Source organism: Ursus maritimus, unplaced genomic scaffold (genome assembly GCF_017311325.1).
Source record: "Ursus maritimus isolate PB19 unplaced genomic scaffold, ASM1731132v1 scaffold_24, whole genome shotgun sequence".
Classification (NCBI taxonomy): Eukaryota; Metazoa; Chordata; class Mammalia; order Carnivora; family Ursidae; genus Ursus; species Ursus maritimus.
Window position 1 is genome coordinate 44,194,975 of NW_024424897.1, and position 27,736 is coordinate 44,222,710.

A 27,736-nucleotide genomic window follows, 5' to 3' on the forward strand; every position below is an offset into this window, starting at 1 on the left:
AAGATGGATAAGGCCAAGCAGGAGTGGGTAGAACGGAAGGTGGAAATCAGCCTCCAGGGCCGCAGGCTCTTCCATTGGATGAGGACTCCTGAGGGATTTGGGGGACGGGAAAACTGCCCACCTCGCCTTGTGCTAGCTTTCACTGGAGAGATCTAGTCCTTCTCTCCTGGCGGGCTCTTACTAACCAGGAGACTTATCTTGTAGAGTGTGTCTCGTCCCAGTCGTAGACAGAGCCTCTCAAGCAGCAGACTCCTAACAAAAGATTAATAGTACAGTCTTCACCTGAGGGTAGAACCAAGACTTGTGGTCGGAAACTAGGGGATGGGTCGTGCCAAAGTGTAAACTGGTAAGCAACCCCATCCTCCGCCGAGTACCCCATTCTGTCCCGCCCTCCAGAAGCTTTTCACTGACTCAGGCCTACTTAGAAGGGATTTCAAAGGTGGAGACCAATGAGGAGGCTGCCCCTTCCCCAGGGGCCAATCCGAGCCTCGGGGGGGCGGGGAATGGGCAAAACCGAGAGGAACCCAATGACTTGGCAAAAGCTGCCGAACCGCTTATTTAAAGGGGCAAGTCTGGGACCCGTAGCAATTTATCACCCACCCGCCCCCTTCCCGCTCCCCCAAAGACGAAAGTGCGGACAGGGATCCATGACTTTTCCATAGGCTTGCAATTTAGTGTGAGGGTAACTGAGTCGGAAGGATTAGTCTGGGGTGTGAGATAGTTTCTCTGTATTAAATACGGGCTCCATCAAGTAATCGCTGTGGTTCCTAGGAGCTCCAGAATTCTGAGCCTGCGTTCAGAACATTGTGCCTTTAAGGAAACTTCCTGCCTTCCACCCCAGTAACAGCTGATTGTTGGAAAGTGTGACCTCAGGGGACGAATCAGCTGTTACCACATCCTCCTCCAGGCCTGCCCTCCTCCATCCCCTTGTTCCCCCCCACCCACCCCCGCGCCTCCGCCCCAACCCTCTTGGGTCGTGAGGGAAGAAAGGAGATGGAACCCCAAATATGGGGGACCTGCTTGTATGTTCTTTCCTCTTTCACTCCAAGACGGTCTCCGTCCTCCCTACCATCCCCCCACCCCCCAATCTGCTGGTTAGTTCCTCAGAGGTTCTGAGCTTGGAACGAGAGGTATTTCCTGTCTGCTCAGTCATCTCAGACCCGCCTTCCCAGGTCTAAGAGGAGGCCAGTATTGGGGAAGCCCAGAATGGTGGCTGGCACCAGGGTGCTCCAGGAATGGGTGCTGGGGAAGGTCCAGTGAAGCAGCAAACCAAACCTAAGGAGAGGAATGGCTGTGGAAAGCAAGCCTTCAGGGGTCAGAACCCTGCTCCCCAGGCCATTTGCCCCCTACTCCTTACCCAAGTTGCCTATTCCCACCCAGACAGGGACCAGCTAAGGGGACTCTCTTGGCTTTGCTCATTTACTCCATTTCTAACCTCGATGCCACCTGGCCCTTGTTTTATTTACACTGTCACCCTCCACAGGAAGGGTGCTAATGTGGAGCTTCCCAGGGGCTGCGGGTAGAAGGCACTGATCCCAGGAACCAGGGGCTTTGACTGGGAAGTTCTGCAGGAAGACCCAGGTAAATATTTTACCCCAGCCCTGAGCTGGGATTCAGGGTCATTCCAGGACAAACTTAGTGTGAAGTCCCAGGACTGACTTGGCAAGGTTGGGAGAAACTGAGCAGGGCCTTGGCCAAGCTTGGAAGAAAGAGAAACCTCACCAGCTGCCACCATTATCCATTATCCTTATCTTGGAAGTCCCATTCCCTTCCTACCCAAGGCCTTTGGGGTAGGCCCATCTCCACTTTGTTCTGTTAACTCTCTCTCCCCTCACCCTCCCACCCCATAGGGCAAAAGCACAGGCTTTGAGTCCAGGGTTTCTCAACCTCAGCACTATTGACATTTTGGGCTAGTTTCTTGTTGTGGGGGCTGCATTTGTAGCTTACTTGGCATCCCTGGCCCACTAGATGTGGCACACTTAGCAGCCTCCCCGGCCCAGCCTCCCACCCCGACCCTGCAGTTATGGCAACCACAAGTGTCTCTGGACATTAAGAGATGTCCCCTGGTGACCAAAATCTCCCCCAGTTGAGAATTGCTGAATTAGACAAACTTGGATTCGAATTCCAGCCCTTACCAGCTGTGAACTTGACGCAGGTACTCAATATCTCTGTACCTCAATTTCCTCATCTACAAAAGAGTGAATAATAAATTGTAGGGATTAAAAAAGGATTATATTTGAAGACACCTAGCAGAGTATCTGGCCCACAGTTGGTGCACTAAATGTTAGCTTCCTGCACTTTTCTCCCTGCCAGATCAGCAAGAACTAACCCCGCTCAGCATGGGCTGACTGCCTGGGCAGCTGCAGCTTCCCTCCCTGCCTATCCAAGCCATGACCTCCAGGAAACTCAATATTGAAGTTGGCAGAAGGGAGTGGCTAATTTGGTCCCAGATTCCCCAAAGCCCAAGGGTGCTTGGGTTGGGATTCCAGGGAAATGTGGGAATTGAGCTGTTATAGATCATTACATCAGGATGTGGCCTGCAGATGGCCTGCATTAGAATGAACTGGGGTGCTTGTTAAAAATTCAGATTCCTGGGTCTCACCCCAGACTGCTGAATCAGAAGTACATCATCAAGTTTGAGAACCACTGTTTTAGGCCTCGGATTGGGGAAGGTGTCAGTGCCCCAGCAATCTTAGTGCACGGGTGCCCAGCATCGTAAGGCCATCCTATTCAAGGGAAGAAAAGAATCCTTAAGTTAAGGTTAGTTACACTCAAGGTCATTATTGTATTGCCGGCGAAACCACTAGAGGGCAGAGCACACACCAACTTGCAGGAAGGAAAAGTAGGGCCTGCTCAGTCTAGGTAAACAGACCAGAGCAAAGACCAGGTGGACCCGATTTTATCAGTCCTCAGCAGCAGGCACTACCTATTATCAAAACCTGTTCTCTGCCTTCAGGTACTCAGACCAAAGTTGGGGATGGAGATTGTCAGGGAACCCCTAACTTCTCAGGTGAACAAATAATACTGTATGGCCAAGGAGTACAGTGAACACTGGTTTTAGAACGACATAGTCTTGGTTGGAATCTTGGCTCTACCGCTTCTTACCTATGTGACTTTGGGCAAGTTACCTAAGGTAGTTGGCTTCTTCATCCTAAATGGTTATAAAAATATCTTCTTAAAAGGGTTGCGGTGAGGATTAAACAAAACAAGATATGCAAAGTGCTTAGCAGGGTGCCTGGCTCCTAATCAGTGCTCCCTGAATGATGGTTGTAAGTTATTACTGCCCAAGGCCATGTGACCAAGCACATCAGGGCTCCTGCTGCTTCAAGAAAGAGGATACAGATGGAATGAGATCACAGCTGAGCCGTTTGTTTCCTCTGTAATTAGGACTTTAGTTTTTCTTAAGTGTTTTTATGGATCCCCCAAACCTCTACACCAAACTCCTCCATGAGGCAAAATCTCCTTCTAGGAGAGACTCAGAAAAACAGCTAGTGGTTTTACTACACTGACCTATCTGTTCTGCAAATGAGTCAGAACTGAGACCCCTGGAAGACATGTAGTTTGGTGCCAGCTCTCTGGTTTCTGCCCCCTGTCCTGTGCGGCATCCTCCCTCCCTCCCCCGCAGCCAAGGTAGCAAGGCTCTGACCACAGCAGCAGGCTCTGACACCTCAGGCAGATCTTCAGCGCGAAGTCTTGGGGGACATTTCCTCCCAAGAACCACAAACATCTGGGCCTGGGACACTTCTCTCCCTCTCAGATCGCCCAGAATTTGAAAGAAAGAGAGAGAAAGCCCCAAGAGGACTGGGGGGGAGGGGGAGGCGTGGAGGAAGGACTCCAGGGCAGAAAGTTTGTGCACCAGCTTCTAAGTTTCCATTCTGCCACTCGGACAAGTCTCTTTGGTGGCTCTTGGTTATCGCTTTGTAAAATATAAACAATATTAATTGTCTTTTCTACTTCAGGGGTTGTAAAGATTAGATGGAATGTTACTGATGAAATGTGTTGGAAAACTAAAAGCTCCTTCACTTGGTAGGCAGCATGGAGGCGCTGAAGGGACTTAATGTCAAAAGCCCCAGCTCTGCCTGCGGTTTCTTATCTGTAAAACCAGAGGGGCAGGTGGGATCAGCCCGCTAAGGCTGGAATCTCTGGGAAAATCCTCCTTAAATCCGCGTTCTGGCGCGTGCAGGAGGAAACAGGGAAGGGAGGGAAAAATCTCATGGGCAGTTCAGCATTTCTCTCCCCAGCGCCCGGAGGGAACGAAGCCGCCACCTGACCGGAGCAGAGCACGGGGAAGGAGGGCACCGAGGCCTGCCAGGCGGTGGCGCCGGCGGGAGGCGCGGTCCGGCCGGCCCATTTGAGCCACGTGCGGTTGTTTCCGTGCCGGGGCGATCACGTGAGCCGCGTCAGCTGACCGGTCACGGCAGAGCCCGACTCAGGCGCCTGGCAGCACCTGCCCGGCTGTGCCCGGAGCGCAGGACCCTGCAGAGGGGTAAGAGCGTCCCTGGCCTCCCCTCCTCTGTCCCCGACCCACCCCCACCGCCTCGGCCTCAGCCCCAATCCTTCGCCCATCCCTACCCTCCCGGCCTGGCAGCCCGGAAGCCGTCGCGGGCAGGGCCGTGGCGGGGCTCAGCCCCGCGCTGCCCCCAGGCGGCCGGGAGGGGATGGCCCTGGGGAGCAAGGGGCGGGAAGTCGCTCTTACCCACGGGGCCGACGGCTGGTCCCCGCCCCCAAGCCCCGACATGGAGGAGCTGCTCCAGAGCGTGGAGAGGGACCTGAACATCGATGCCCGGCAGCTGGCGCCGGCCCCGGGGGGCACCCACGTGGTGGCCCTAGTGCCCGCGCGCTGGCTGGGCAGCCTCCGCGAGCGCCGGCTGCCCGCCGGACCCTGCCCCAGGGCAGAGGGCCTGAGCGAGGCGGAAGTGAGAACTCTTCTGCAACGCTCCGTGCAGAAGCTGCCCCCCGGCTGGACGCGCGTGGAGGTGCACGGGCTGCGGAAACGGAGGCTCTCCTACCCCCTGGGCGGCGGCTTGCCCTCTGAGGAAGGGTCCAGCAGCCCCGAGACCCTCACTCGCTTCATGCAGGATGTGGCTGCCCAGAATTATCGCAACCTGTGGCGCCATGCTTATCGTACTTACGGGCAGCCCTATAGTCATAGCCCTGCCCCTTCAGCTGTCCCTGCGCTGGACTTAGTGCGACAGGCTCTGCAGAGGGTCTATGGTTGTTCCTTCCTTTTGGTGGGTGAATTTACCCAATGCCCATCATCCACAAGAGATGGTCCCTGTCCCCCTCGGGGCAGCCTGTCCTGTCCCAGTCTTTTGCGAGCTGAAGCCCTGCTGGAGTCTCCAGAGATGCTGTACGTGGTGCACCCGGACGTGCAGTTCTCCCTGCATGATGTGGTCACCTTTAGCCCTGCCAAGCTGACCAATAGCCAAGCCAAGGTGCTCTTCATTCTCTTCCGTGTGCTGAGGGCTATGGATGCCTGTCACCGCCAGGGACTGGCCTGCGGGGCCCTAACTTTGCACCACATCGCTGTAGACGAGAAGCTTTGCAGTGAGCTCCGGCTGGACCTGAGTGCTTACGAGAGGCCCCAGGAGGATGAGAATGAGGAGATCCCTGTAGCAAGGAATGGGGCAGGCATTGGACCTGGAGAGGAGGGAGGAAGGCGACCTGGGTGTCCCACCTGCCAGGAGGAACTTCGGGGCCTTGTGCTAGACTGGGTCCATGGCCGCATCAGCAACTTCCACTACCTCATGCAGCTAAATCGGTTGGCAGGTCGGCGGCAGGGCGATCCCAACTACCACCCGGTGCTTCCCTGGGTCGTGGACTTCACCACACCCCATGGGCGCTTTCGAGACCTACGCAAGTCCAAGTTCCGGCTCAATAAGGGGGATAAGCAGCTGGACTTCACATACGAGATGACACGGCAGGCGTTTGTAGCAGGTGGTGTGGGTGGTGGGGAGCCACCTCATGTTCCTCACCACATCTCCGATGTGCTCTCCGACATCACGTATTATGTGTACAAGGCTCGGCGGACACCCCGCTCAGTGCTCTGTGGACATGTGCGGGCACAATGGGAGCCCCATGAGTATCCCGCCAGCATGGAGCGTATGCAGAACTGGACCCCTGACGAGTGCATTCCTGAGTTCTACACCGATCCCTCTATCTTCTCCTCCATCCACCCCGACATGCCTGACCTGGATGTGCCAGCCTGGTGTGGCTCTAGCCAGGAGTTCGTGTCCGCCCACCGGGCATTGTTGGAGAGCCGAGAAGTGTCCCAGGACCTGCACCATTGGATTGACCTCACATTTGGCTACAAACTCCAGGGCAAGGAGGCTGTGAAAGAGAAGAATGTGTGTCTGCACCTGGTGGATGGCCACACGCACCTGACCAGCTATGGCGTGGTGCAGCTTTTCGATCAGCCGCACCCCCAACGCCTGGCTGGGGCTCCTGCCCTTGCCCCCGAGCCCCCACTCATCCCCAGAGTGTTGTTCCAGACCATCCAGGAGAGCATAGGCCGGGAGGACTTACCTGGACAGCTTACAAATGGGGTGGGCAGGTCGGTTTTGGAGGCCACCGCCTGTGAGGCTGGCTGGGCCAGAGACAGGCCGGTGGCAGGGGAAGATGACTTGGAACAGGCCACAGAAGCTCTGGATTCCATCTCCCTCGTGGGAAAAGCAGGTGACCAGCTAGGCTCCTCCTCCTCTGCCTCCAGTCAAGCCCCCCCAGGCCTCCTGTCTTTCTCAGTGGCCTCGGCCTCTCGACCAGGCCGCCGGAGCAAACCTGCCGGGGCAGACCCTGGGGAAGGTGAGGAGGGAAAGATTCTTCTTCCCGAGGGCTTCAATCCTGTGCAGGCTCTGGAAGGGCTAGAGAAACTCGGCAACTTCCTGACCAAAGGCCTAGGGAGCCAGTTGGAGGTGCTTGAGCAGCCCCAAATCCAGCCACCCGTGCAGCTGCAGGAACTCTTCCATCGGGACATGCAGGCCCTGGGGGTTCTGTTGGCCGAGATGGTGTTCGCCACCAGGGTCCGAACACTGCAGCCTGATGCGCCTTTGTGGGTACGCTTCGAGGCTGTTCGGGGGCTCTGCCTACGCCACCCCAAGGAGGTCCCTGTGTCTCTGCAGCCCGTGCTGGACATACTCCTGCAGCTAAGTGGACCTGAGGGCCCTGTGGTAGCAGGGAGGGGCAAGCTGGCCCCACTGTTCGAGTACAGGCCCGTCTGCCAGGGATTGCCCCCTCCCTGCCCGGCCCAGCTCCTCAGCCCCTTCAGCTCTGTGGTTCCCTTCCCCCCGTACTTCCCGGCGCTACACAAGTTCATCCTCCTGTATCAGGCAAGACGTGTGGAGGACGAGGCCCAGGGGCGGGAGCTCGTGTTCGCTCTGTGGCAGCAACTGGGTGCAGTGCTGAGTGACATCACCCCGGAGGGCCTGGAGATCCTGCTGCCCTTCGTGCTGTCACTCATGTCTGAGGAGCACACGGCTGTGTACACAGCCTGGTACCTGTTTGAACCTGTTGCCAAGGCACTGGGCCCCAAAAATGCTAATAAGTACCTCCTGAAGCCTCTCATTGGCGCTTACGAGAGCCCGTGCCGCCTGCACGGCCGTTTCTACCTGTACACGGACTGCTTCGTGGCCCAGCTGATGGTGCGCCTGGGCCTGCAGGCCTTTCTCAGCCACCTGCTGCCCCACGTCCTGCAGGTGCTGGCTGGCGTGGAGGCCTCCCAGGAAGAAAGCAAGGGCCTGGTGGGGGCCGCCGAGGATGAGGACGGTGAGCTCGTAGGGGCCAGGCCCAGCTCCTGTGCTTTCAGGGAGGAGATTCCGATGGATGGTGAGCCTGCAGCCTCCTCGGGCCTGGGGCTCCCAGACTACACGTCTGGCGTCAGCTTCCATGACCAGGCCTACCTCCCTGAGACCGAGGACTTCCAAGCGGGGCTGTATGTGGCCGAGTCCCCGCAGCCCCAGGAGGCTGAGGCTGTGAGCCTGGGTCGGTTGAGTGACAAGAGCAGCACCAGCGAGACCTCCCTGGGCGAGGAGCGGGCTGCGGAGGAGGGCGGCGCTCCCGTGGACAAGAGCAGTCTCAGGTCAGGAGACAGCAGCCAGGACTTGAAGCAAAGCGAGGGCTCAGAGGAGGAAGAGGAGGAGGAGGAGGAGGGCTGTGTGGTGTTGGAGGAGGAGGAGGGAGACGGGGAGCAAGACGAGATCACCACGGCATCCGAGCTCACTCTCTCCGACACTGTGCTGTCCATGGATACGGTCGTGGCCCGCGGCGGCGAGACAGGTGGGGAGGAGGACGCGGAGCCGCTAACTGAGCAGTCGGAGGGTAAAGAACAGAAGATCCTCCTTGGTGAGTCCTCAGGCCTTAGGGTGTGGGTCATACGGTCCTCTGGTTGGTTATTTATTTAAGTCATTTTTACACCCAACGTGGGGCTCAAACTCATGACCCTGAGATCAAGAGTCCCGTGTTCTTCTGACCGAGCCAGCCAGGCGCCCTGTGGTTTGGTTTGGTTTGGTGTTTTAATTCCAGTGTATTTAACATGCAGGGTTTTATTAGTTTCACATATATAGTGATTCGACAATTATATACATTACTCAGTGCTCATGATGACAAGTCTGTTCTTAATCCCCATCACCCATTTCTCCCATCCCCCACCCTCTTCCCCTCTGGTAACCATCAGTTTGTTCTCCATAGTTAAAAGTCTGTTTTTTGGTTTGTCTCTCTCTCTCTTTTTTCTTTGCTCTCTTTTTAAAAAAGATTGCTCTCTTAAAAAAAAAGATTTATTTATTTGAGAGAGAGAGAGAGAGAGAGCACGTGCAAGCATGAATGTGTGGTGGGGAAGGGTCAGAGGGAGAGGGAGAGAGAGTCTTCAGCAGAGGGTCTGCACTGAGCTCAGACCAATGTGGGGCTCGATCTCATGACCCTGAGATCATGTCCTGAGCCGAAACCAAGAGTTGGACACTCAGCCGACTGTGCCACTTAGGTGCCCCATGCTCTTTTGTTTTGTTTCTTAAATTCCACATGTGCATGAAATCATATGGGATTTGTCTCTCTCTGACTTATTTCGCTTAGCATTATACTCTAGGTCCATTCATATTGTTGCAAATGGCAAGATAGGATCCTCTTAATGGCTGAATAATATTCCATTGTGTATATACTAGATCTTCTTCATTCATTCATCTGTCAGCGGACATGGGCTGCTTCCGTAGTTTGGCTGTTGTACATAGTGCTACAAAAAATAGGGGTGCATGTATCCCTTTGAATTAGTGTTTTTGTATTTTTGGGGTAAATACCAGTAGTGCAATTATTGGATCATAGGGTAGTTCTGTTTTAAACTTTTTAAAAAAAGATTTTATTTATTTATTAGAGAGAGAGAGAATGAGCCGGGGGAGGGAAGGAGGAGAGGGAGAAGCAGACTACCCACTGAACAAGGAGCCTGATGCAGGGCTTGATCCCAGGACCCCGAGATCATGACCTGAGCCAAAGGCAGATGCCTAACTGACTGAGCCACCCAGGCACTCCTATTTTTAATTTTTGCGGAACCTCCCAACTGTCTAATATAGCGACTGCGGCAGTTTGCATTCCCACCAGCAGTGCACGAGAGTTCCTTTTTCTCTACATCCTTGCCAACACTTGTTTCTTGTGTTGTTGATTTTAGCCATTCTGACAGGTGTGAGATGATATTGCAGTTTTAATTTGCATTTCCTTGATAATGAGTGATGTTGAGCATCTTTTCATGTGTGTTGGCCATCTGTGTGTCTTCAGAGAAGTGTCTGTTCATGTCTTCTGCCCATTTTTTAATTGGGTTACTTGTGTTTTGGGTGTTGAGTTGTAGCAGTTCTTTATCTATTTTGGACACTAAGCCTTTATCAGATACGTCATTTGCAGATGTGTTCTTCCATTCTTTAGGTTGCTTTTAGTTTTGTGGATTGTTTCCTTAGCTGTGCAAAAGCTTTTTATTTTGATGTAGTCCCAGTAGTTTATTTTTGCTTTTATTTCCCTTGCCTCAGGAGACATATCTAGAAAGATGTTGCTACAGCCGATGTCAGAGAAATTACTGCCTGTGTTCTCGTCTACGATTTTTATGGTTTCAGGTCTCATTTTTAGGTCTTTAATCCATTTTGAGTTTACTTTTGTGTATGCTGTAAGAAAGCGGGCCAGATTGATTCTTTTTTTTTTTTTTTCTTTTTAAGTAGGCTCTACGCGGTGTGGACCCCAACGTTGGGCTTGAACTCAAGACCCTGAGATCAAGACCTCAGCTGAAATCAAGAGTAGGATGCTTAACTGACTGAGCCACCCAAGCACCCCCAGTTTGATTCTTTTTTGTGTAGCTGTCCAGTTTTTCGCCATTTGTTGAAGAGACTGTCTTTTTCCCATTGTATAGTCTTTCTTGTCTCCTTTGTCAGAGATTAGTTGACCACATAATTGTGGGTTTATTTCTGGTTTTTCTGTTTTGTTCCATTGATTTGCGTGTCTGTTTTGTGCCAGTACAATACTGTTATGATTGCTGTAGCTTTGTAATATAACTTGAAGTCTGGAATTGTAATGCCTCCAGCTTTGCTTTTCTTTTTCAAGATTGTTTTGGTTATTCGGGGTCCTTTATGATTCCATAATAATTAGGATTATTTGTTCTAGTTCCATGAAAATGCTGTTGGTATTTTGGTAGGGATTGCATTAAATTTGTAGACTGCTTTGGGTAGTTTAGACATTTTAACAATATCCGTTCTTCCAATCCATGAACATGGAATGCTTTTCCATTTCTTTGTGTTGTCTTCAATTTCTTTCATCAGTGTTTGATATTTTTCAAAGTATAGGTCTTTTACCTCTGGTTAAATTTAATCCTAGGCATTTTATTATTTTTGGTGCAATTATAAATGGGATTGTTTTCTTAATTTCACTTTCTGTTGCTTCATTATTAGCGTATAGAAGTGCAGCAGATTTCTGTACATTGATTTTACATCCTGCGACTTTACCGAATTTATTTATTAGTGCTAGTAGTTTTTTGGTGGAGTCTTTATGGTTTTCTATATATAGTATCATGTCATCTACAAATAGTGAAAGTTTTACTTCTTCTTTTACTTCTTCCTAAAATTTGGATGCCTTTTATTTCTTTTTGTTGTCTAATTGCTTGGCTAGGATTTCCAGTGGTGAGACTGGACATCTTTGTCTCATTCCTGACCTTAGGGGAAAAGCTCCTAGTTTTTCCCCATCAAGGATGATGTTTGCTGTGGGTTTTTCACATAAGGCGTTTATTATGTTGAGGTATGTTCCCTCTAAACCCACTTTGTCGAGGGTTTTTATCATGAACGGTTCTTGTACTTTGTCAAATGCTTTTTCTGCATTTGTTGAAATGATCGTATGGTTTTCTTTTTTTCTTTCTTTCTTTTTTAAAGATTTTATTTGTTTATTTGACAGTGAGAGAGAGAGAGAGAGAGCATGCGCCTGCACAGGTAGGGGGAGCAGCAGGCAGAGGGAGAAGTGGACTTCCTGACAAGCAGGGAGCCAGATGCAGGACTCGATCCCAGGAACTTGGGATCATAACCTGAGCCTAAGGCAGCCGCTTAACTACGAGCCACTCGGGTGCCCTGTCATATGCTTTCATCCTCTCACTTGTTGATGTGATGTATCACATTGATTGATTTGCAAATATTGAACCATCCTTGCGTCCCAGGAATAAATCCCACTTCATGGTGGTGAATGATTTTCTTAATGTGTTGTTGGATTCGGTTTGCTAGTATTTTGTTGAGGAGTTTTGCATCTATATTCATCAGAGATAATGGACTGAAGTTCTTTTAGTGTCTTTATCTAGTTTTGGTATCAGGATAATACTGCTTCATAGAATGAATCTGGAAAGTTTCCTTCCTCTTCTATTTCTTAGAATAGTTTGAGAAAAATAGGTATTAACTTTTCTTCACTCTGGCTTTCATTGAACATTTCTGAGTACGTAGTGTGTGCCAGGGAGTGGCTCGAATAGATTCCCAAGCAGCACAGATGTGGGCCTGCCTCCCGGGCTCACGTCTAGCAGAGGAGGTGCCGCATTGTAGACAGTCTTACATAAAGTAGTGCTGTAAAGAACAGGGCTAGGTGCTGCAAGGGGATATAAATAGGGCTTAGATCTAGTTTTCAGGGGTTGGAGAAGGCTTCCCTGAAGGTAGAGCCAGGGGCACCCGGGCGGCTCAGTCAGTTAAGCATCTGCCTTCTGCTCAGGTCATGATCTCGGGGTCCTGGGATTGAGCCCCACGTTGGGCTCCCTGCTCAGCGGGGAGTCTGCTTCTCCCTCTCCCTCTGCCCTCCCCCAACTCGTGCTTGTTCTCTCTGTCTCTCTCTCTCTCAAATAAATAAAGTCTTTAGGAGGAAAAAAACGTAGAGACAGTTGAGGTCCAATGAATAGGAGGTAGCAAGGCAAAAATGGTAGGGTCTGCAATGGGAAGAGCACACCAGGCAGAGGGAACAGTATATGTGAGGCTCTATGACTGTCATGGTTCCATTAAAGAATCAGTGAAAGGCTAGCATGGTTAGACAGGGAGAGTGGAGGGAAGAAGAGGGAGCACAGGCAAAGAGGGAGGGAGCTGGGGCTCATTTAGCAGCTTAAGAAAATTCAGTGAAAGGATAACCTTCCTGCAAGTTGTGCCCCAGGAGAGGATCCTGGAGCAGCCCCGAAGCCATAGGCCACCTCTGCCACTGTGAAATAGAGGGTGGTGGTGTGGGGCACCCAGCTTCAGCTAGGCTCTTTGGCAGGTTTGCGGCCAGGATTGGCTAGGAGGGGTGCCATGGGGTGGGGTGGGAGGAGTGGCAAGCCACCATTATCTGATGAGCTCAGGGCCCGCTCCCGCCTTGCAGATACAGCCTGCAAGATGGTCCGCTGGCTGTCTGCCAAGCTTGGCCCCACGGTGGCCTCTCGCTATGTGGCCCGGAACCTGCTCCGCTTGCTGACGTCTTGTTATGTTGGTAAGGCCTGTGGTCGGTGCTGGAGGTGGGGCTTCACCTCAGAGCCTCTGTCCATCTTCAGCCCCCTCTAGGGGCTCCGTCCCACTTGCACGTCCCTGCCAGCTCCTGGGTGCCGGTCTGTGAGCTATTTCCTGCCTTGGGTAGGGCAATGGGGTGGGCCCCAGGCTAGACTGAGCCAGAGTGGCTACCATAGTCCTGAAAGACTGACCTCCCTCCTGCCTGCCGCAGGCTGCTCAAGGCTGCCGGTTTCTCCTCGGCAGGGCCCACTCGGCAGCAGTTCACCGTGAGCAGCGGTGAGAGCCCCCCGCTGAGTGCCGGCAGCATCTACCAGAAGAGACCGGTGCTGGGGGATATAGTGTCGGGGCCCGTGCTCAGCTGTCTCCTGCACATCGCTCATCTGTACGGGGAGCCCGTCCTCACCTACCAGTACCTGCCGTACATCAGCTACCTGGTCAGTCACTGGTGTGGCCGCCTCGGAGGCCAAGGAGCTGGAGGGCAGACGGGCAAGCTGGGGGTCCCGGGGGTCCGTGGGCAGCCCGGCCCTCATCTCCTCTGTGGCCCTAGGTGGCCCCGGGTAGCACCTCAGGCCCCAGTCGACTGAACAGCCGTAAGGAGGCGGGGCTGCTGGCGGCGGTGACCCTGACCCAGAAGATCATCGTGCGCCTGTCGGACACCACGCTCATGGACATCCTGCCCCGCATCAGCCACGAGGTCCTGCTGCCTGTGCTCAGCTTCCTCACTTCCCTCGTCACTGGGTAGGCTGCTGCCCCACCCCCGTGCAGGGAGTCGTTGAGCTGAGGGGGCCACCCAGGAGGGTCTGGGAAGTTTGGGAGCGAGGCTGGACCGGGTGTCGGGAGTCCCGGTTCTGATCCAGCTGTGCGACACGGAGCAAGCCACACCTTCTTTCTGTGCCTGTTTCCTTATCGGGTTTGGACCAACTGGTCTTATAGCTCTTTTCTTTGAAAGCTTTTGATAGATTCTGGGCAAGTCCCCAGAGTGGGGGGAGGGGGCGCTAGAGCTCATGGACTCTCTTTCCAGGTTCCCAAGCGGGGCCCAGGCCCGGACTGTCCTGTGCGTGAAAACCATCAGCCTCATCGCCCTCATATGCCTGCGCATCGGACAGGAGATGGTCCAGCAGCACCTGAGTGAGCCCGTGGCCACCTTCTTTCAAGTCTTCTCTCAGCTGCACGAGCTTCGGCACCAGGTAGGCAGACCGTCTTCCCTTCCCTGGCTGGCATGGGCTGGGCAGGGGCCGTGAACTTGGCTAACTCCCGGGCTGCTCTGCCCACAGGATCTGAAGCTGGACCCCGCGGGCCGCAGCGAGGGCCAGCTGCCAGAGGTGGCCTTCTCCGATGGGCAGCAGCGGCCGGTGGACCCCACCCTGCTGGACGAGCTGCAGAAGGTGTTCACCTTGGAGATGGCGTACACAATCTACGTGCCCTTCTCCTGCCTGTTGGGTACTGCCCGATCACATTCCCTTGCAAAGCCTTGTGGCTCTGTCTCTGCCCCCCAGGAGGGCCCCGCGCTCCCCTTGCCCCCAGAGTCCATAGTGGATATTCGGCACGGTGCTCTGCGTCAGAGCAAAGGGATTTGGCCTCAGACCTCAGAGTCCCAAGGAGTAACGTGTGAACGTGGACAGAGCATTAGCCAGCAAGGAGGCACGGGCGCTGGTCTAGAGTATCCCTGGGGAAGGCGGGGGCATCAGGCTGCTGTACTGACATCTCCAGCAGCTTCTGAGAGGAATAAGCAGCCCGCCGTCCGTGTAGCCTCCCGTGCGGGCCCGGCACTGCTGAGTGGTTACATGCGTTGTCTCGCTGAATGGGATGAGCAGCCCTGTGGTCAGATATGGTATCGTTCCTCCACTGAAATCTGGGGCCTGGGAGGGAGAGCACCGGCTGTCTGTCTCGCCATTCTGGTTCCGATGTGCCGCATGGCGCCCAGTACTTAGAGAGGACGCTCATGTGAATGAATCCACGTGTTTCTAGGGAAGAACCAGGCTCAGAGATGAAGAATTACTTGCCCAGAGTTGCACAGCCAGTACCAGCCCTGTCTTCTGTGGTTCCCAGGCCTTGGATGGGTGGTGGCAGCTGCCTGCCATCTTCCCTAATTTTAGGACCACTCCCACTCCCATCCAGGTGACATCATCCGGAAAATCATCCCCAACCACGAGCTGGTCGGGGAGCTGGCGGGGCTGTATTTGGAGAGCGTCAGTCCAAGCAGTCGCAGCCCTGCCAGCGTGGAGCCCACCGTGCCCAGCACCGGCCCCGAGTGGGACCCCCAGAGTGGGGGCTGCCCCCGGGACGACGGCCACTCGGGGACCTTTGGGAGCGTCCTGGTCGGGAACCGCATCCAGATTCCTGACGACTCTCAGCCCGAGAGCCCCGGCTTGCTGGGCCCCATCCCGGGGGTGGGCAGCGGGGGCCTCCGCAGCGAGGAGGACAACGCACTGAAGCGGGAGCTGCCCCGCAGTGCCCACGGGCTGAGCGGGAACTGGCTGGCGTACTGGCAGTACGAGATTGGCGTGAGCCAGCAGGATGCCCACTTTCACTTCCATCAGATCCGCCTGCAGAGCTTCCCGGGCCACTCGGGGGCCGTCAAGTGCGTGGCGCCCCTGAGCAGTGAGGACTTCTTCCTGAGTGGCAGCAAGGACCGCACGGTGCGCCTCTGGCCCCTCTACAACTCTGGGGATGGCACCGGTGAGACGGCCCCACGCCTTGTCTATGCCCAGCACCGCAAGAGCGTCTTCTTTGTGGGCCAGCTCGAGGCCCCCCAGTACGTGGTGAGCTGTGACGGGGCTGTGCACGTCTGGGACCCCTTCACAGGTGAGCGGGCCCAGGTGAGGCCTGTTCTGTTGCTGCCATCCTGGGCCCTGCCGGGCCTCTGGGTATGGGGACCTGGGGTTGGGCGGTTGGGGTGTAATGGCATACGGTGTGGGGGAGACCCAGTGAGGCTGCACAGAGGAGCGGTTAGACCTGAGTTGGAATCCATGCCCTGAGTTTGAATTGGTTCTGCCAACTTATTTGTTGAGTGACCTTGTGCAAGTCACTTTGCTGCTGGAAGCATTAGTTTTCCCATCTGTAAAATGGGAATCAGAACTGGCTTGGAAGATAATGCACGTAGGGGTCTGGCTTAACAAGTAGCATGCCGTACAGGTTTGGCCAATGATTGCTCGATTATTTTTTGGCATCATGGGGCGAGAAGTACGGTTAATAAGGTTTTTTAAAGGGGGAGGGGATAGAGTAGCATTGAGGTAGACCGAGGAGCGGTAGCATTTGATCAGGGGGCACCATGGGAAGAGAAGAGGTTGCTTTGGGGACCAGAGTCTGGCCTGGCCACGGAAGCAAAAAGGTGGGAGAGTCAAAAAACATCTTTAGCATTTTCTTAGGTCCTCTGGGATATGAGAAGCAGATCCAGGGTATATCAGGGAGATAGGAAGAGTTGGGGTGCTTCCATCAGCCACTGGGACCCCAGATCCACTGTGCCTCTCCTTCCCAGGGAAGACCCTTCGCGTGATGGAGCCATGGGACAGCCGGGTGCCCCTGACTGCTGTGGCCGTCATGCCCGCCCCCCATACCAGCATCACCATGGCCAGCTCTGACTCGACCCTGCGCTTTGTGGACTGCAGGAAGCCTGGCCTGCAGGTCAGGGGAGTCCCGTTCCCCGAGCCCCGGCCTGGATGCCCAGCAGGGAGGAGAGACCCCGAAGAGGGATGGCCAGGGTGTAGTTTAGGCCAATCACCCATAGCAGCAGCAAACCTTGGGGGGTGGAACTCTGATGTGAGATGAAGGGGAACCCTCTGCTTAATGGGGGGCTGGATAGAGGATCAGGGCTTTCAGCTGTGTGGGCTGGGGGGTGAACAGGACCTCAGGGAGAAATGGGTTGGAGTGGGTGGCGGCACTTTAGCTCATCTCCCTCCGTCTGCAGCATGAGTTCCGCCTCGGCGGCGGGCTGAACCCTGGGCTTGTCCGCTCCCTGGCCGTCAGCCCCAGTGGCCGTAGCGTGGTGGCTGGCTTCTCCTCGGGCTTCATGGTGCTCCTGGACACCCGTACTGGCCTGGTTCTGCGTGGCTGGCCGGCCCATGAGGGGGACATCCTGCAGATCAAGGTGACTGACCGGGTCCCCTTCCCGTCCTCACTGCCCAGCCCCACCCCTGCCCCGGGTCCTCTTAGGGCCCACCCCGGAAGAGCTCCAGCTGAGATGATGTCCCTCGTGCCTGCCCCAGGGCTGATGGGCAGAGAGGGTTAGGAGCCAGCTGCACTGCAGGGGCCCTGGCGGCAGGCAGGCCACGGGGGCGGAAAGCAGGGGGTGAGCTGACCCTGCTGGTCCCTGGGGATGTTCTAATGAGTAACCCTTGTCCATATTTGCCTTGCTTGGAGGATCGGGGGTCAGGCCCTGTCCGTGACCCAGTTCAGGTTAAATAAAGCTCAGCTGGGAGGCTGTTTACTGCCCCCAGAGCAGGGAGCAGAGTCCATGCCCCATGCTGGGCTGCCCTTGTGGGGGCAGGGACATCCCGGCTTGGGGATCCTGCGCCTACCCCCGCCCATTCTCAGTCACAGACCTCAGGGAACTGCCCAGGGAGGGACAGGAGGGGAGGAACAGGGCTCTTTGTGGGAGGATATTTCCAGGCAACTAGCACTCCCTCCCTATCCTGACTGTAGCCAGGGGACCTGCACTGCCACTGCTAAGGGCAGATTGCCCCCAACTCTATTTAGGACCCCAGGGAGCCCAGGGGGCCAGGTAGCTTTCAGTTCAGACCTTCCAGGGAAGTGTTAGGAGGGCTTTGGTGTCGGCCTGGCTGTTAATCCTGGCAGTGCCACTTACTGGCTCTCTGACCCTGGTAGGATTCCTTAACTTTTCTGAGCCTTGAGTTTTCTTCTCTGTAAAATGGGGACAGCATTTACGTTCATCGAGTTGTCATGAAAATTGAATTGGTAATATGGCATGCCTCACATGATGCCTCGATATAGTAGTTAAGTGCTCAGGTTACGGTGATGGTTAAAGACACTTCAACACAGTCATATTAACCAACACTCACGTAATGTGGTGGGAGGGGGCAGCTGGTCCCCCGCCCGGGATTCCTTATCTTCCTGGGAGACCCTGGAGCTCGGCGGGCACGTGGGCGGGCCCAGGCCCTGCTGAGGCTCTCTTCGCCCTGAGCAGGCCGTGGAGGGCAGTATCCTGGTCAGCTCCTCCTCTGACCACTCCTTGACCGTGTGGAAGGAACTGGAACAGAAGCCCACACACCACTACAAGTCAGCGTCTGACCCCATCCACACCTTTGACCTGTACGGCAGCGAGGTGGTCACCGGCACGGTGGCCAACAAGATCGGCGTCTGTTCCCTCCTTGAGCCACCGTCCCAGGCCACCACCAAGCTCAGCTCTGAGAACTTCCGAGGCACGCTCACTAGCCTGGCCTTGCTGCCCACCAAACGCCACCTCTTGCTGGGCTCGGACAATGGGGTCGTCCGCCTCCTGGCATAGGCTGAGGTGGGGCTGGCCAGTGACATCCCCCAGGAGTCCATCTCTCACCCGTGTTTGCCCAGCAGCTCCCTCCGGGCAAGCTTCAGGCCCCACACCCCGAGGGCCCACGTGGCCTGCCAGCTACGGTGAGGCAGGGGCCAGGTTTCCGAACTGCCAGAGCCACCAGTGCTGCCAAAAAGGACCTCCTTCACGGCTCGGGGGAGACGCTGCCCCTAGTCGGCGGGAAGCAAGAGAGAGAGCTTGGGAAAGCCTCGCCCTCTCTTCTCCCTAGCTCTGCCCTCTGGGTCCACATGGGGATAGGGAAGCTCTGAGAAGACGAAGGGAGACTGGCCCTGTCCAGCCGGTCTCCGGCCAAGGATGCCCCACACCTTGCTGAGCTCTCTGTACCCCTGTCTCACAAGGACAGGGCGGCTGCTGCAGTCCAGGACACTGATGGTGCTTGGACTCCAGCCTCTAATGATGGCTGTCCGTGGTCCAGGAGTTCAGGGCCTTGGGCCGGGGTTTAACTGTCCACCCAGCCAGGCCCTGTCCAGTGTGGGCCCAGTAGGGGAAGAAAGAGGGCAAGACCAGGGGAGGGAAGAGGGACTGGGCCACCTGGTGCCTGCCAGGAGTGACCCCATGCCTTGCCTGCCCACCCCTCACCACAGTGTTTGTGCCTTGACCTGAGGAGGCAGGCCCTGGGCCCCGAACCCTTGTGGTCCAACACCCTGAGAGAGGGGGCGAGAATGATCTCTGCATCTCAGGTCTCTCCCAGGGGCCGGGAAGGCCCAGGCATCCCGGAACCCTCACATTCTGGAGCAGAGATGAGGTCTGAGCCTGCGCCCCTACTGCCTCCTCATTATTTGCAATAGATGTAAATAGGACCAATAAATCCTTTGGAAGAGCCGTGGAACTGAGTGACGCTTTTCTTGACAGCGGCGTCAGGGTCGGGAAGAATCGGGACGCAGCAGCTTCCAGGGCAGTGAGGAGAGGGCGAGGAGGGTGGGAGACAGCCTGATCATTGTTCTTGGGCACCACAGGGTACGGGGCTTCTGGTGCATGCAGTTTCCTGACCCCTCAGCCTTGGGGGAGGGTAAGGAGGCGTTGTTCCTGCCGGGGGAGGATGCTGGCTGGTGCCGTGGCCCTCTCCTCTCCCACCCCTTCCAGATCCAGGCTAAAGGCAGCCAATTAGGATCCTGGGCTTGTAAGCCTTGGGGATGGGCATCTTATCTTGGGTTCCCCACATAGGCTCCTGCGGCTTCCCCGTCCTTTCCCTCAGGATGGGGGAGAGGAAAGGACATTGGAAGTGGGAAGCTGGATGTGACCCTGAGCCTAGCTCTGTCCTTGGGCATGTTACATAGCCTCTCTGACCCCACTAAAGTGGGGATAAACCCCCACCTCATGGGGTTGCTGGGAGGCCCCTGTCCTTCCTGGATCTGCCCTACAGATGAGGACATTCTCAACTTTCCTGAACCTCCTTTCTCCAGGCTTGCAGGGGGGATCCCAAATGCATAGGGGCTCCAGGTGGCTGTCTCAGGATTAGATGCCCTGGTGGGAATGGGGCTTCCGGCCCCAATATCAATGTTTAACCGGATGTGCAGGTCAATATTTACCAGAAGAGAAAGCAATCTGAACAGGGGTTGGCTGAGAGCAAAGGTCCTGGTGGGAGGGGAGGGCTCAGCTGGGCTGGCTGGAGCCTAAGCAAAGTGTGGGGAGTTCCCAAGTGGGGCCAGAGGGACACTGTGTGCAGCAGCGAGGAGCCTGCAGAGGTACAAGGGGAGGGGTGGCTTGGCCTGCTATCTGGGCGGGAGAGGAGGTGTAAGGGCTGCCCACCTGGCTGAGGGGGTCTGGGGTGAATTCATTCAGAAGGCCTCTCATTTCCCAGCCTTCTGGGGTGATGAGGAGCCAAGGTGGGGGTTCTGGCAGGACTCTCTCTGGGACTTGAAAAACTGTAGGTCTTTTCTTGTCAGGAAGATTCAAAAGCCCAGGTCGGACATCAGGGGCCCTGGTCAAGGGTCCTTGTGTGTGATGGGGGTGGGACCAGGGGTGATAGAAGGATCCCCTGGAAGGACTGGCCCTGAGATGGGGGCAGGGTTGGAGTGTGTGGGACCTGCTCTGAGGCCAGACCAAGACCTGCCCATCCCCACCTGCCAGCCTGGCTTCCCGGAGCAAACCTGGACAGAGTGGGGGGCAAGGCCTGTGCTTCCCATAAGTCCAAAGGTGGCTCCGTCCAAAGCCATTCATTGGGTTCTGTGGCTGGGTCAACAACGCGGCTCTCCAGCCCACCCCACCAACCCTGCTGAGACTTCAGGGACTCACAGGGCTATCCACCCTTGTTGTCAAGACCAGACCAGCCAGAAAAGGTGGGCCCATGGACAGCAGGTTGCATAGGAGCTCTGGGAAAGGAGCCCCTGTATACAGGAGGCTTCAGGGCAGGCTTCCCAGAAGAGGGACCTTGGGCTAGGCTGAGAACAGCCATATTACGGAGTGCCAGGCATTGTAATCAGGGCTCGCAAAGACTGTCTTATTTTGGTCCTCACAATATACCGTGGGAGGAGGTAGGGACGTTTGCTACCATTTTACAAGAAAAGGCAAGACCCAGAGGGGCTAAGGGAGGTATCTAAGGTCCTCTGGGAAGAGGCAGAGTCTGGATTCCAACCCATGGCTGACTCCCAAGGCCAAGCCTTGAAGAATGAGAACTTCTTTTGTTTTGATATTTTCCCTATGAAAAAAACATTTTCAGTGTACGAAATGTGAAAAACTGGAAAATACAAAGGCATTAAGAACAGTTCAGGGGGACATCCCACGCCAGAATGAGAACCGCTGCTTGTGTTGGGGTGTGCCGGCGGTAGCTGGGTGTCCCTGGGCGGGAGAGGCGCAAGATCTGCCAGGCCGGCAGTGCGGGGGGGTGGGGCGGGGATGGGGGTGGCTCCAGGACGGAGTGCAGGCCAGGTGGGGACAGAGGCTTCCCATCCCGCACAGGAACATGGCGCTGCTCCAGGGGCTCCTTGTGCTCAGCTTGTCCTGCCTGCAGGGTCCCGGCTTGGTGGTGAGCCTGGGCCTGGGTCTGGGCGGTGCCGGAAGGCCGGTGGGGACGCACCGGGGTCTGGACAGGAAGGGGGGGCTTGAGTCAGGGGAGGGTTTGGCTCTGAGGGGGTTCCCTCTCCTCTCCTCATCCTTTTCTCAACAGTTCTCTCCTGCCAGCGCCATGGAGCCCTTGGGCCAGCAGGTACTGGGGAAGGAGAGGCATGGGGGGGACGAAGGCCCCGAGGGGCCTCACCTGTGGCTTGTGCAGGGTGGGGGAACCTGTGGGAAGGGTCATGCTCCATTTGCTTCCTCCGTTCTTCAGCTAATGAGCGGGCAGACCCAGGAGAAGCTGCCCCCGCTTACCCTCCTCAAGCTGGGCAACCAGGTACAACCAGGTGGGGCTGGGGGCAGAGTGGGCAGGGTCCAAGGGAGGAGGGTCAGTCAGCAGGCGCCAGGGGACTGGGCCAGGCCGTGAGGCTGAGGCCAGAAGACAGAGGGTGGGAGGGACCAGAAGAAAGGATGGGGTCCCTGTAATGCCATTGTCTGTGTCATTGTCCCCCTCTCGTCAGGACTGGGACAAGGCCCTGCTATTCCCAGGCACAGGGGACTCTGAAAGGGATCTTCAACACAAAGCTGACTGCTTTCCCCTCTTGACCCTTGATCTGTCCCTGTAGGAGGCCCACAGCCATACTGCCCTGAGGAAGGCCCCAAGAGATTGCAAGAGGGCCCCAACCCCGGAGCAGACCCACAGGTTGGCCCAGGACATGATGGCCTTCACCACAGACCTGTTCTCCCTGGTGGCCCAAAGGTCCACCAGCCCCAACCTCATCCTGTCTCCTCTGAGTGTGGCCCTGGCACTGTCTCACCTGGCACTAGGTACCGTGGCACCACCTGTCCAGGCCAGCAGAGCTGGGAGGCCAGTAGGAACTCACTACTCCAGAGTTTGCTAGTGGGTGCTTCCTCCATCGGGATCACTTGGCTGTTTGGTAAAAACGCAGATTCCTGGGCACCCATCCAGTCTCTGCGAATCAGATTCCCAGGGATGGGGCCTAAGGAGATGCTTCTAGTGATTTTCCTGCAAGAGTTTGATAGCGGCAATGTCTTCACGGGACTGGAGGCTCTCATTGTGGGAAACCGAGGTCCAGAGAGGGAAAACAGCTTGGATGGGATGAGGTCACCCAGATGGCCAGCAGCAGAGATGAAAGTGGAACTTGGGGAGTGCTGTCGGTCAGACCAGTTCAGTGGATACGGGAGGAGAATGTGTGATGTCATGGGCATGAGCACCGTGGGCGTTTAACAGGGACTGGAGTGGGCAGCAGGGCAGGGGAAGAGCCGCCGCCTGGGCCACAGCGGATGCGCTCCCTTCCAGGTGCTCAGAACCAGACGCTGCGGAGGTTAGAGCAGGTGCTACACGCAGACTCGGGGCCCTGCCTCCCTCACCTGCTGAGCCGCCTTTGCAAGGACCTGGGCCCTGGTGCATTCCGATTGGCTGCCAGAATGTACCTGCAGAAAGGTAGGTGCTGGTGGCTTAGAGCTCCCTAGGTGGTGCCCTGGGGTGGACAGGGCTGGTGGAGCTGGGCTTGGCCTCGGGCAGCTAGTCAGAGCATTGGTGGCTCTGGAGCTCCAGCCCCTAGGAGCAGCTCGTGGCCCCTTCCGTGTAGGATTTCCCATCAAAGAGGACTTCCTGGAACAATCAGAACAGCTCTTTGGTGCAAAGCCCATGAGCCTGACGGGAAGGAAAGGGGATGATCTGCTGAACATCAACCAATGGGTGAAGGAGGCCACAGAAGGGAAGATTGAGGATTTCCTCTCTGAGCTGCCAGATGACACAGTGTTGCTTCTGCTCAATGCCATCCACTTCCAGGGTGCGTTCCTCCTCTCCTCGGGTCCCCCACCCCGCAGCCCCTACCCCTGCCCTGTGGCTTGGGGGAGGGTAGGAGACAGGTAACGGTGTGCCAAGGAGGGGCCCCAGGACCTGGATGAGGCCGTCGTGAAGAGAGAACCCTAGGAGGAAACCGAGTCTGCAAGGATGGGCGGGGGTGGGGGGCGGCGCTCCTGGGAGCATGGCAGGGCTCGGGAAGAACGCAAGCCCAGATTTCAAAAATGCTGCAGGGAAGAAACCTGTGATAACAGAGTATCACCTGGCACAGTGCCCCTTGGGGTTTTGACCTCTACCTTGTGTCCCTTGAATGGGTTCTGGGTGGGATGGGGAAGAGACTAATACAGAACCTCTCCCTGTCCGGGTCCCCGTGGCCCCTGCCTTCTGCTGGATATAGGTTTCTGGAGGAGCAAGTTTGATCCGAGCCTCACCCGGCGAGACAGTTTCCACCTGAACGAGCAGTTCACGGTGCCAGTGGACATGATGCACGCCCACACGTACCCCCTGCGCTGGTCCCTGCTGGAGCAGCCTGAGATACAGGTCACTCTCGATTGCCCAGGCTGGGCCTGGCCGCAGGGAAGGGGCCGGCCGAGGGGTGGAGGGGGGTGTGCCCCGCCTTCCTTGCAGTCACGTCCCCGAGACAGGTGGCTCTGGAGGATCTCGCTATACTCCGACCCAGGGCGGGGACTGAGGTTCCAGGCTCTCGGAAGTTCATGAATGTGACACAACTGTATCGGGCGTTTGCTGCGTGCACTAGAACACACTAGCACAAGGGAGGCCAGGCCCCTGCCCTCAGCGGGAAGGACACACAGTACGCCAACAAACCTAAGTCACAGGGTCATGTCAGATAGAGTCCGTGCTGTGAAGGGAAAAAAGCGAGTGATCAGTGAGTGGCCGGGGAAGGTGTTTGAGAGCCGTCAGGGAGTTTTCTTCGAGGAGGGGCCTCAGGTGGAGAACGAGGTGATCTTTGGTTATAGGGGTTTATTACCAGGGCCCATGGGTTTGTTGGGCTGCAGGGCCACTCAGGCCTGGGAGATGTGACCCGACTGTCACGGTGCTCCTTAGAAGGCCTCCCTCCTAAGATCTGCTTGTGATAGATGTGTCAGGATCCTGCTGGAACATCCTGATTGGATAGAGTGCTATGCCACGCTTGTCTCAGGTGAGGCCTCCTTTGCTTCTGGCCTCAGCGTGGTCCTCTCGGCTTGGGCATGGCTCCCCGGGCCAGTCAGCTGTGGCAGAGATGGCGATGTCGGTTAGTTTCCCAAGGCAGCATGCCACAGACCTCGGCCCCCTCTGTGGCTCTCCTGAGAGGGGCTGTGGGTGGGGCAGGCCCTTGGAGCAGCGTCTGGCTTCTCTCCCTTTCACCCTGAAAGGCCGTTCTCTTTATGCTGCTCCTGCCCTCCAGGCTGTGTCCCGGCCACACTTTCTTCACCCCTGTCTCCTGTCCTGGCCTCCGTCCTCCTCTTCCTCACACACTCTATAGAGAGACCCAGGCAGCCAGATGGGGGGCTCCCCCCTCCGCCCCCCGCAGGGCTCCTGCTGCCTGGCTGCATCAGCCCAGCGCTTCCCATACTCAGGAAGCTGCAGGAACCCCATTCACGTGGAATCTTACCTCAGAGCGCGGTACTGTACGCAGCTGGGCAGAGTCACTGTTGAAGGGGGGCTGTGGAGAGAGACACCCTTTGCAGCGTGTCCTCTGCAGAGCCTAGGCTGGCTTACACGAACGGCCCAGTCCATTGTACACACAGAGCCACTGAGAGACAGACACGGGATTTCTCAGCCCAAGTCACGGGCCAGCTGGTAGCAGATGAAGAGACACAAAGTCACCGTTTTTGAGCACCGCCTGTGTGCTGATACTCCCCTGGAAGCTTTAAAAGGGCCCCCCCTCTCGGTCACGTGTCAGCTGGCACTGTGGGCAGGTAGTGTTACTCCAGGTCGCGGGTGAGGAAGGGGAGGCTCAGGGAGGCGGAACACACACCTGAGAAGAACGGCCTGGAACCCCTGGTCCATTTGTCTCAGAAGCGTATGCTGGTCCCGACCCTCGCCGGTCTGGGCACTTTCTGGCCCTCATGTCATCTCTTTCCACCTCTGTAGGTGGCTCATTTCCCGTTTAAGAACAACATGAGCTTTGTGGTCATCATGCCCACCCACTTTGAGTGGAACGTGTCCCAGGTGCTGGCCAACCTGAGCTGGGACATCCTGCACCAGCCCTTACTGCGCGAGAAGCCCACCAAGGTCCGGCTGCCCAAGCTGCATCTCAACTACCAGCTGGACCTGGTGGCCACCCTCAGCCGCCTGGGTAAGGAGGCTGGGCACAGGCAGAGCAGTGGGAGGAAACCCCCCCCCCCCGCCGCGGGCAGTAGGTCCAAGTCAGAGCAGCCTTGCGTCCTGGACTTTCCTGGGGCTTCGGGAGGTAAAAGGGCTTCCTGGGACCCCCTGGACCCCCTGTCCTGAGGTGGGGTGGGGCGGCCCAGGGAGAGGACCTGTTCCATCCAAGACCGAGCGTTGCAAACAATCTCCACGGGGAGCCTGGGTGGCCTGTGGGCCTTGCTGGCTGTCCCACAAGGGGCACTGCGCCCACCACGTTCAAAGACTCAGTCAAATGGAGTGGGCGGACAAGGAATCAGGTATTTATGATTCAGCATAGGTGATAAGACAGAGGACATCTCTCCGGTTCACCAGAGAAAAGGTCCCTGTCTGGACTTTGGGGCAGGGGATCGGGAAAGGCTTCCTGGAGGAAGTGACTTTGAAGCTGGTATTTGGAGGTTAAATAAGAGTTAAGCAGGGATCTGTGGGTCGAAGGTGGTCCTGGGCCAGAATGCCAGACAGCTTCCCAGGCAAGTCCGGGCAGCCCGTGGGGCCGAAGGCAGCTCTGACCCGCCGTCTCCTGCCCTGGGCAGGCTTGCAGGAACTGTTCCAGGCCCCTGACCTGCGTGGGATCTCTGACCACAGCCTGGTGGTATCCAGCGTGCAGCATCAGTCCACGCTGGAGCTCAGCGAGGCCGGTGTGGAGGCGGCCGCCGCTACCGGCACGGCCATGTCCCGCATGTCTCTCTCCTCCTTCAGCGTGAACCGCCCCTTTCTCTTCTTCATCCTCGAGGACACGACAAGCCTGCCCCTCTTCGTGGGCAGCGTGAGGAACCCCAACCCTAGTGCGCACTGGGAGCGCAAAGAGCAGCAGGATTCCCCGGATGACAGGGACTACTTCCAGAACCAGAAAACCCTCCCCCGAGGAGACAAGCCCTTCGGCCCTGACTTGAAACTCGCGCCGCCCTCAGAGGAGGATTACCCCCAACTTAATAGCCCCAAGTGAGAGGCCAGCTGCCAGCATCCTGAGTCCCTGCCTGAAACAACCTCTCCACTCCTGGGACTCTTTCCAGACGCCTTTGTGGGATTGGGGCAGGGGCCTGGGTGGGCAGTCTGGGAGCGGAGAGGGAGCCGTTCTCTCCCCGCTCCTCTCCCGGGGAGTTTGGGGTGGGGGGCCTCAGGGAGGGCAGGCCTCAGGGAGTCACGGGCCTCGATCCCACATCCTTTCTTCCAAAGTGGCTCAGAGGCTTCCTTGTCTGGGGCGGAGGGGCGGCTGTAGATGCACTTTGTCAGGTCGGTAGGTCTTCCCGAAGCTGGCTGTGGCACTTCCATGTTTGTTTACCAGAGCAGGGGACAGGAGGGACTGGATGCCTTGGCTGGGGACAGGAGAGACCGGCCGGGGCGCGGGGCCTTGTCCGGCCCTGTGGACGGGGGCCTGGCCTTCCACGTAACTGCTTCTGCCCTAAGCTGCCCCGGGCCCTCCAGCCTCCGCCCGCCCTGATGCTCTGTCACCTCAGGGCCCCCCTGCTCCCCGGAGATACCAGCATTGCCAGGACTGTCTCTCCCTCCTCTCGCCTCTTCCCCTGCCCAGGTGTCTCAGGGGCCCAGGCGGGAGGGGAGGGCAAGAATTCCCTCAGGATCTTTTGTAAAGTTTTTGTAGTGATTTTTATGGCACCCGAATAAAGAATGAATGGCCCTGGCTGCTTTGATGTCACTGTTCTGGGCGGGGGGGGGGCAGGGCCCCCCTAAGGAAGGCGGGAGGAGCCCACAGGCTGCACGAGCAGCACGCTGGGCCCAGAGAGCAGGCAGCCAGTCTCTGCCACGTCTGTTCTCGGCCACTCGCCAGCCCGTCTCGGCACAGTCCCCTCTGACCTCGCCAGCCCTCTCCAGGGCCACCTCCACGCCAGCCTGGCTCTGCTCTCCGTCGGCTCCTCTCTGGAGGCCTCAGGCAGCCAGCAACAAGGGCGGCTCAGAATAGCGCTGGCCTCCCAGATTGGGAGAAACCTGGCAATTAGGGAGCTTGTGGAGTTTCTAATTACATGCCGGTCCTTCTGCCAGGGGCAGGCGCCCGCCCGCCGGGGACAGGCCTCCGGGAGCAGCGGCTCCAGCCGGAGGCTGTCAGCACCT

The 27,736-nt window shown here is 56.7% G+C and overlaps 2 protein-coding genes across 5 annotated transcripts; both read left to right on the forward strand.

Annotated features, from left to right (window-relative positions):
- The first annotated feature begins 4,467 nt into the window (after window positions 1–4,467).
- WDR81 (WD repeat domain 81) lies at window positions 4,468–19,306 on the forward strand. 3 transcript variants are annotated; one of them, XM_040641144.1, is made up of 10 exons: window positions 4,468–4,486; window positions 12,829–12,936; window positions 13,197–13,387; window positions 13,501–13,691; window positions 13,975–14,140; window positions 14,228–14,393; window positions 15,072–15,758; window positions 16,432–16,577; window positions 16,861–17,040; window positions 18,097–19,306. In XM_040641144.1, exons 2-10 carry the CDS (start codon window positions 12,843–12,845, stop codon window positions 18,415–18,417), a joined length of 2,142 nt encoding a protein of 713 aa, XP_040497078.1. In that variant the 5' UTR covers window positions 4,468–4,486; window positions 12,829–12,842; the 3' UTR covers window positions 18,418–19,306. The 3 variants fall into 3 exon arrangements, 2 of the variants coding, with proteins under 2 accessions (XP_040497078.1, XP_040497077.1); XM_040641143.1 differs by lacking the exon at window positions 4,468–4,486 and adding an exon at window positions 4,495–8,337; XR_005837496.1 differs by lacking the exons at window positions 4,468–4,486; window positions 18,097–19,306 and adding an exon at window positions 4,493–8,337 and having other exon boundaries at window positions 15,072–15,772; window positions 16,861–16,999.
- A 2,076-nt stretch (window positions 19,307–21,382) lies between these two features.
- SERPINF2 (serpin family F member 2) lies at window positions 21,383–27,273 on the forward strand. 2 transcript variants are annotated; one of them, XM_008695279.2, is made up of 9 exons: window positions 21,383–21,445; window positions 21,587–21,625; window positions 21,746–21,808; window positions 22,098–22,299; window positions 22,793–22,936; window positions 23,085–23,288; window positions 23,700–23,842; window positions 25,397–25,601; window positions 26,203–27,273. In XM_008695279.2, the coding sequence occupies exons 1-9, from the start codon at window positions 21,383–21,385 to the stop codon at window positions 26,613–26,615; spliced, it is 1,476 nt and encodes a 491-aa protein (XP_008693501.2). In that variant the 3' UTR covers window positions 26,616–27,273. The 2 variants fall into 2 exon arrangements, with proteins under 2 accessions (XP_008693501.2, XP_040497080.1); XM_040641146.1 differs by lacking the exon at window positions 22,098–22,299 and having other exon boundaries at window positions 21,746–21,818.
- The last annotated feature ends 463 nt before the right edge of the window (window positions 27,274–27,736 follow it).

Bases quoted from the DNA above. Each gene is read 5' to 3' on its own strand.
- SERPINF2 (XM_008695279.2), top strand. From the start codon at position 21,383: ATGGCGCTGCTCCAGGGGCTCCTTGTGCTCAGCTTGTCCTGCCTGCAG. The intron at 23,843-25,396 runs GTCACTCTCGAT...CCACCTCTGTAG, and splicing joins TGGAGCAGCCTGAGATACAG to GTGGCTCATTTCCCGTTTAA. The intron at 25,602-26,202 runs GTAAGGAGGCTG...TGCCCTGGGCAG, and splicing joins GGCCACCCTCAGCCGCCTGG to GCTTGCAGGAACTGTTCCAG.
- WDR81 (XM_040641143.1), top strand. From the start codon at position 4,659: ATGGCCCTGGGGAGCAAGGGGCGGGAAGTCGCTCTTACCCACGGGGCC. The intron at 13,692-13,974 runs GTAGGCTGCTGC...CTCTCTTTCCAG, and splicing joins CTCACTTCCCTCGTCACTGG to GTTCCCAAGCGGGGCCCAGG. The intron at 14,394-15,071 runs GTACTGCCCGAT...ACTCCCATCCAG, and splicing joins GCCCTTCTCCTGCCTGTTGG to GTGACATCATCCGGAAAATC.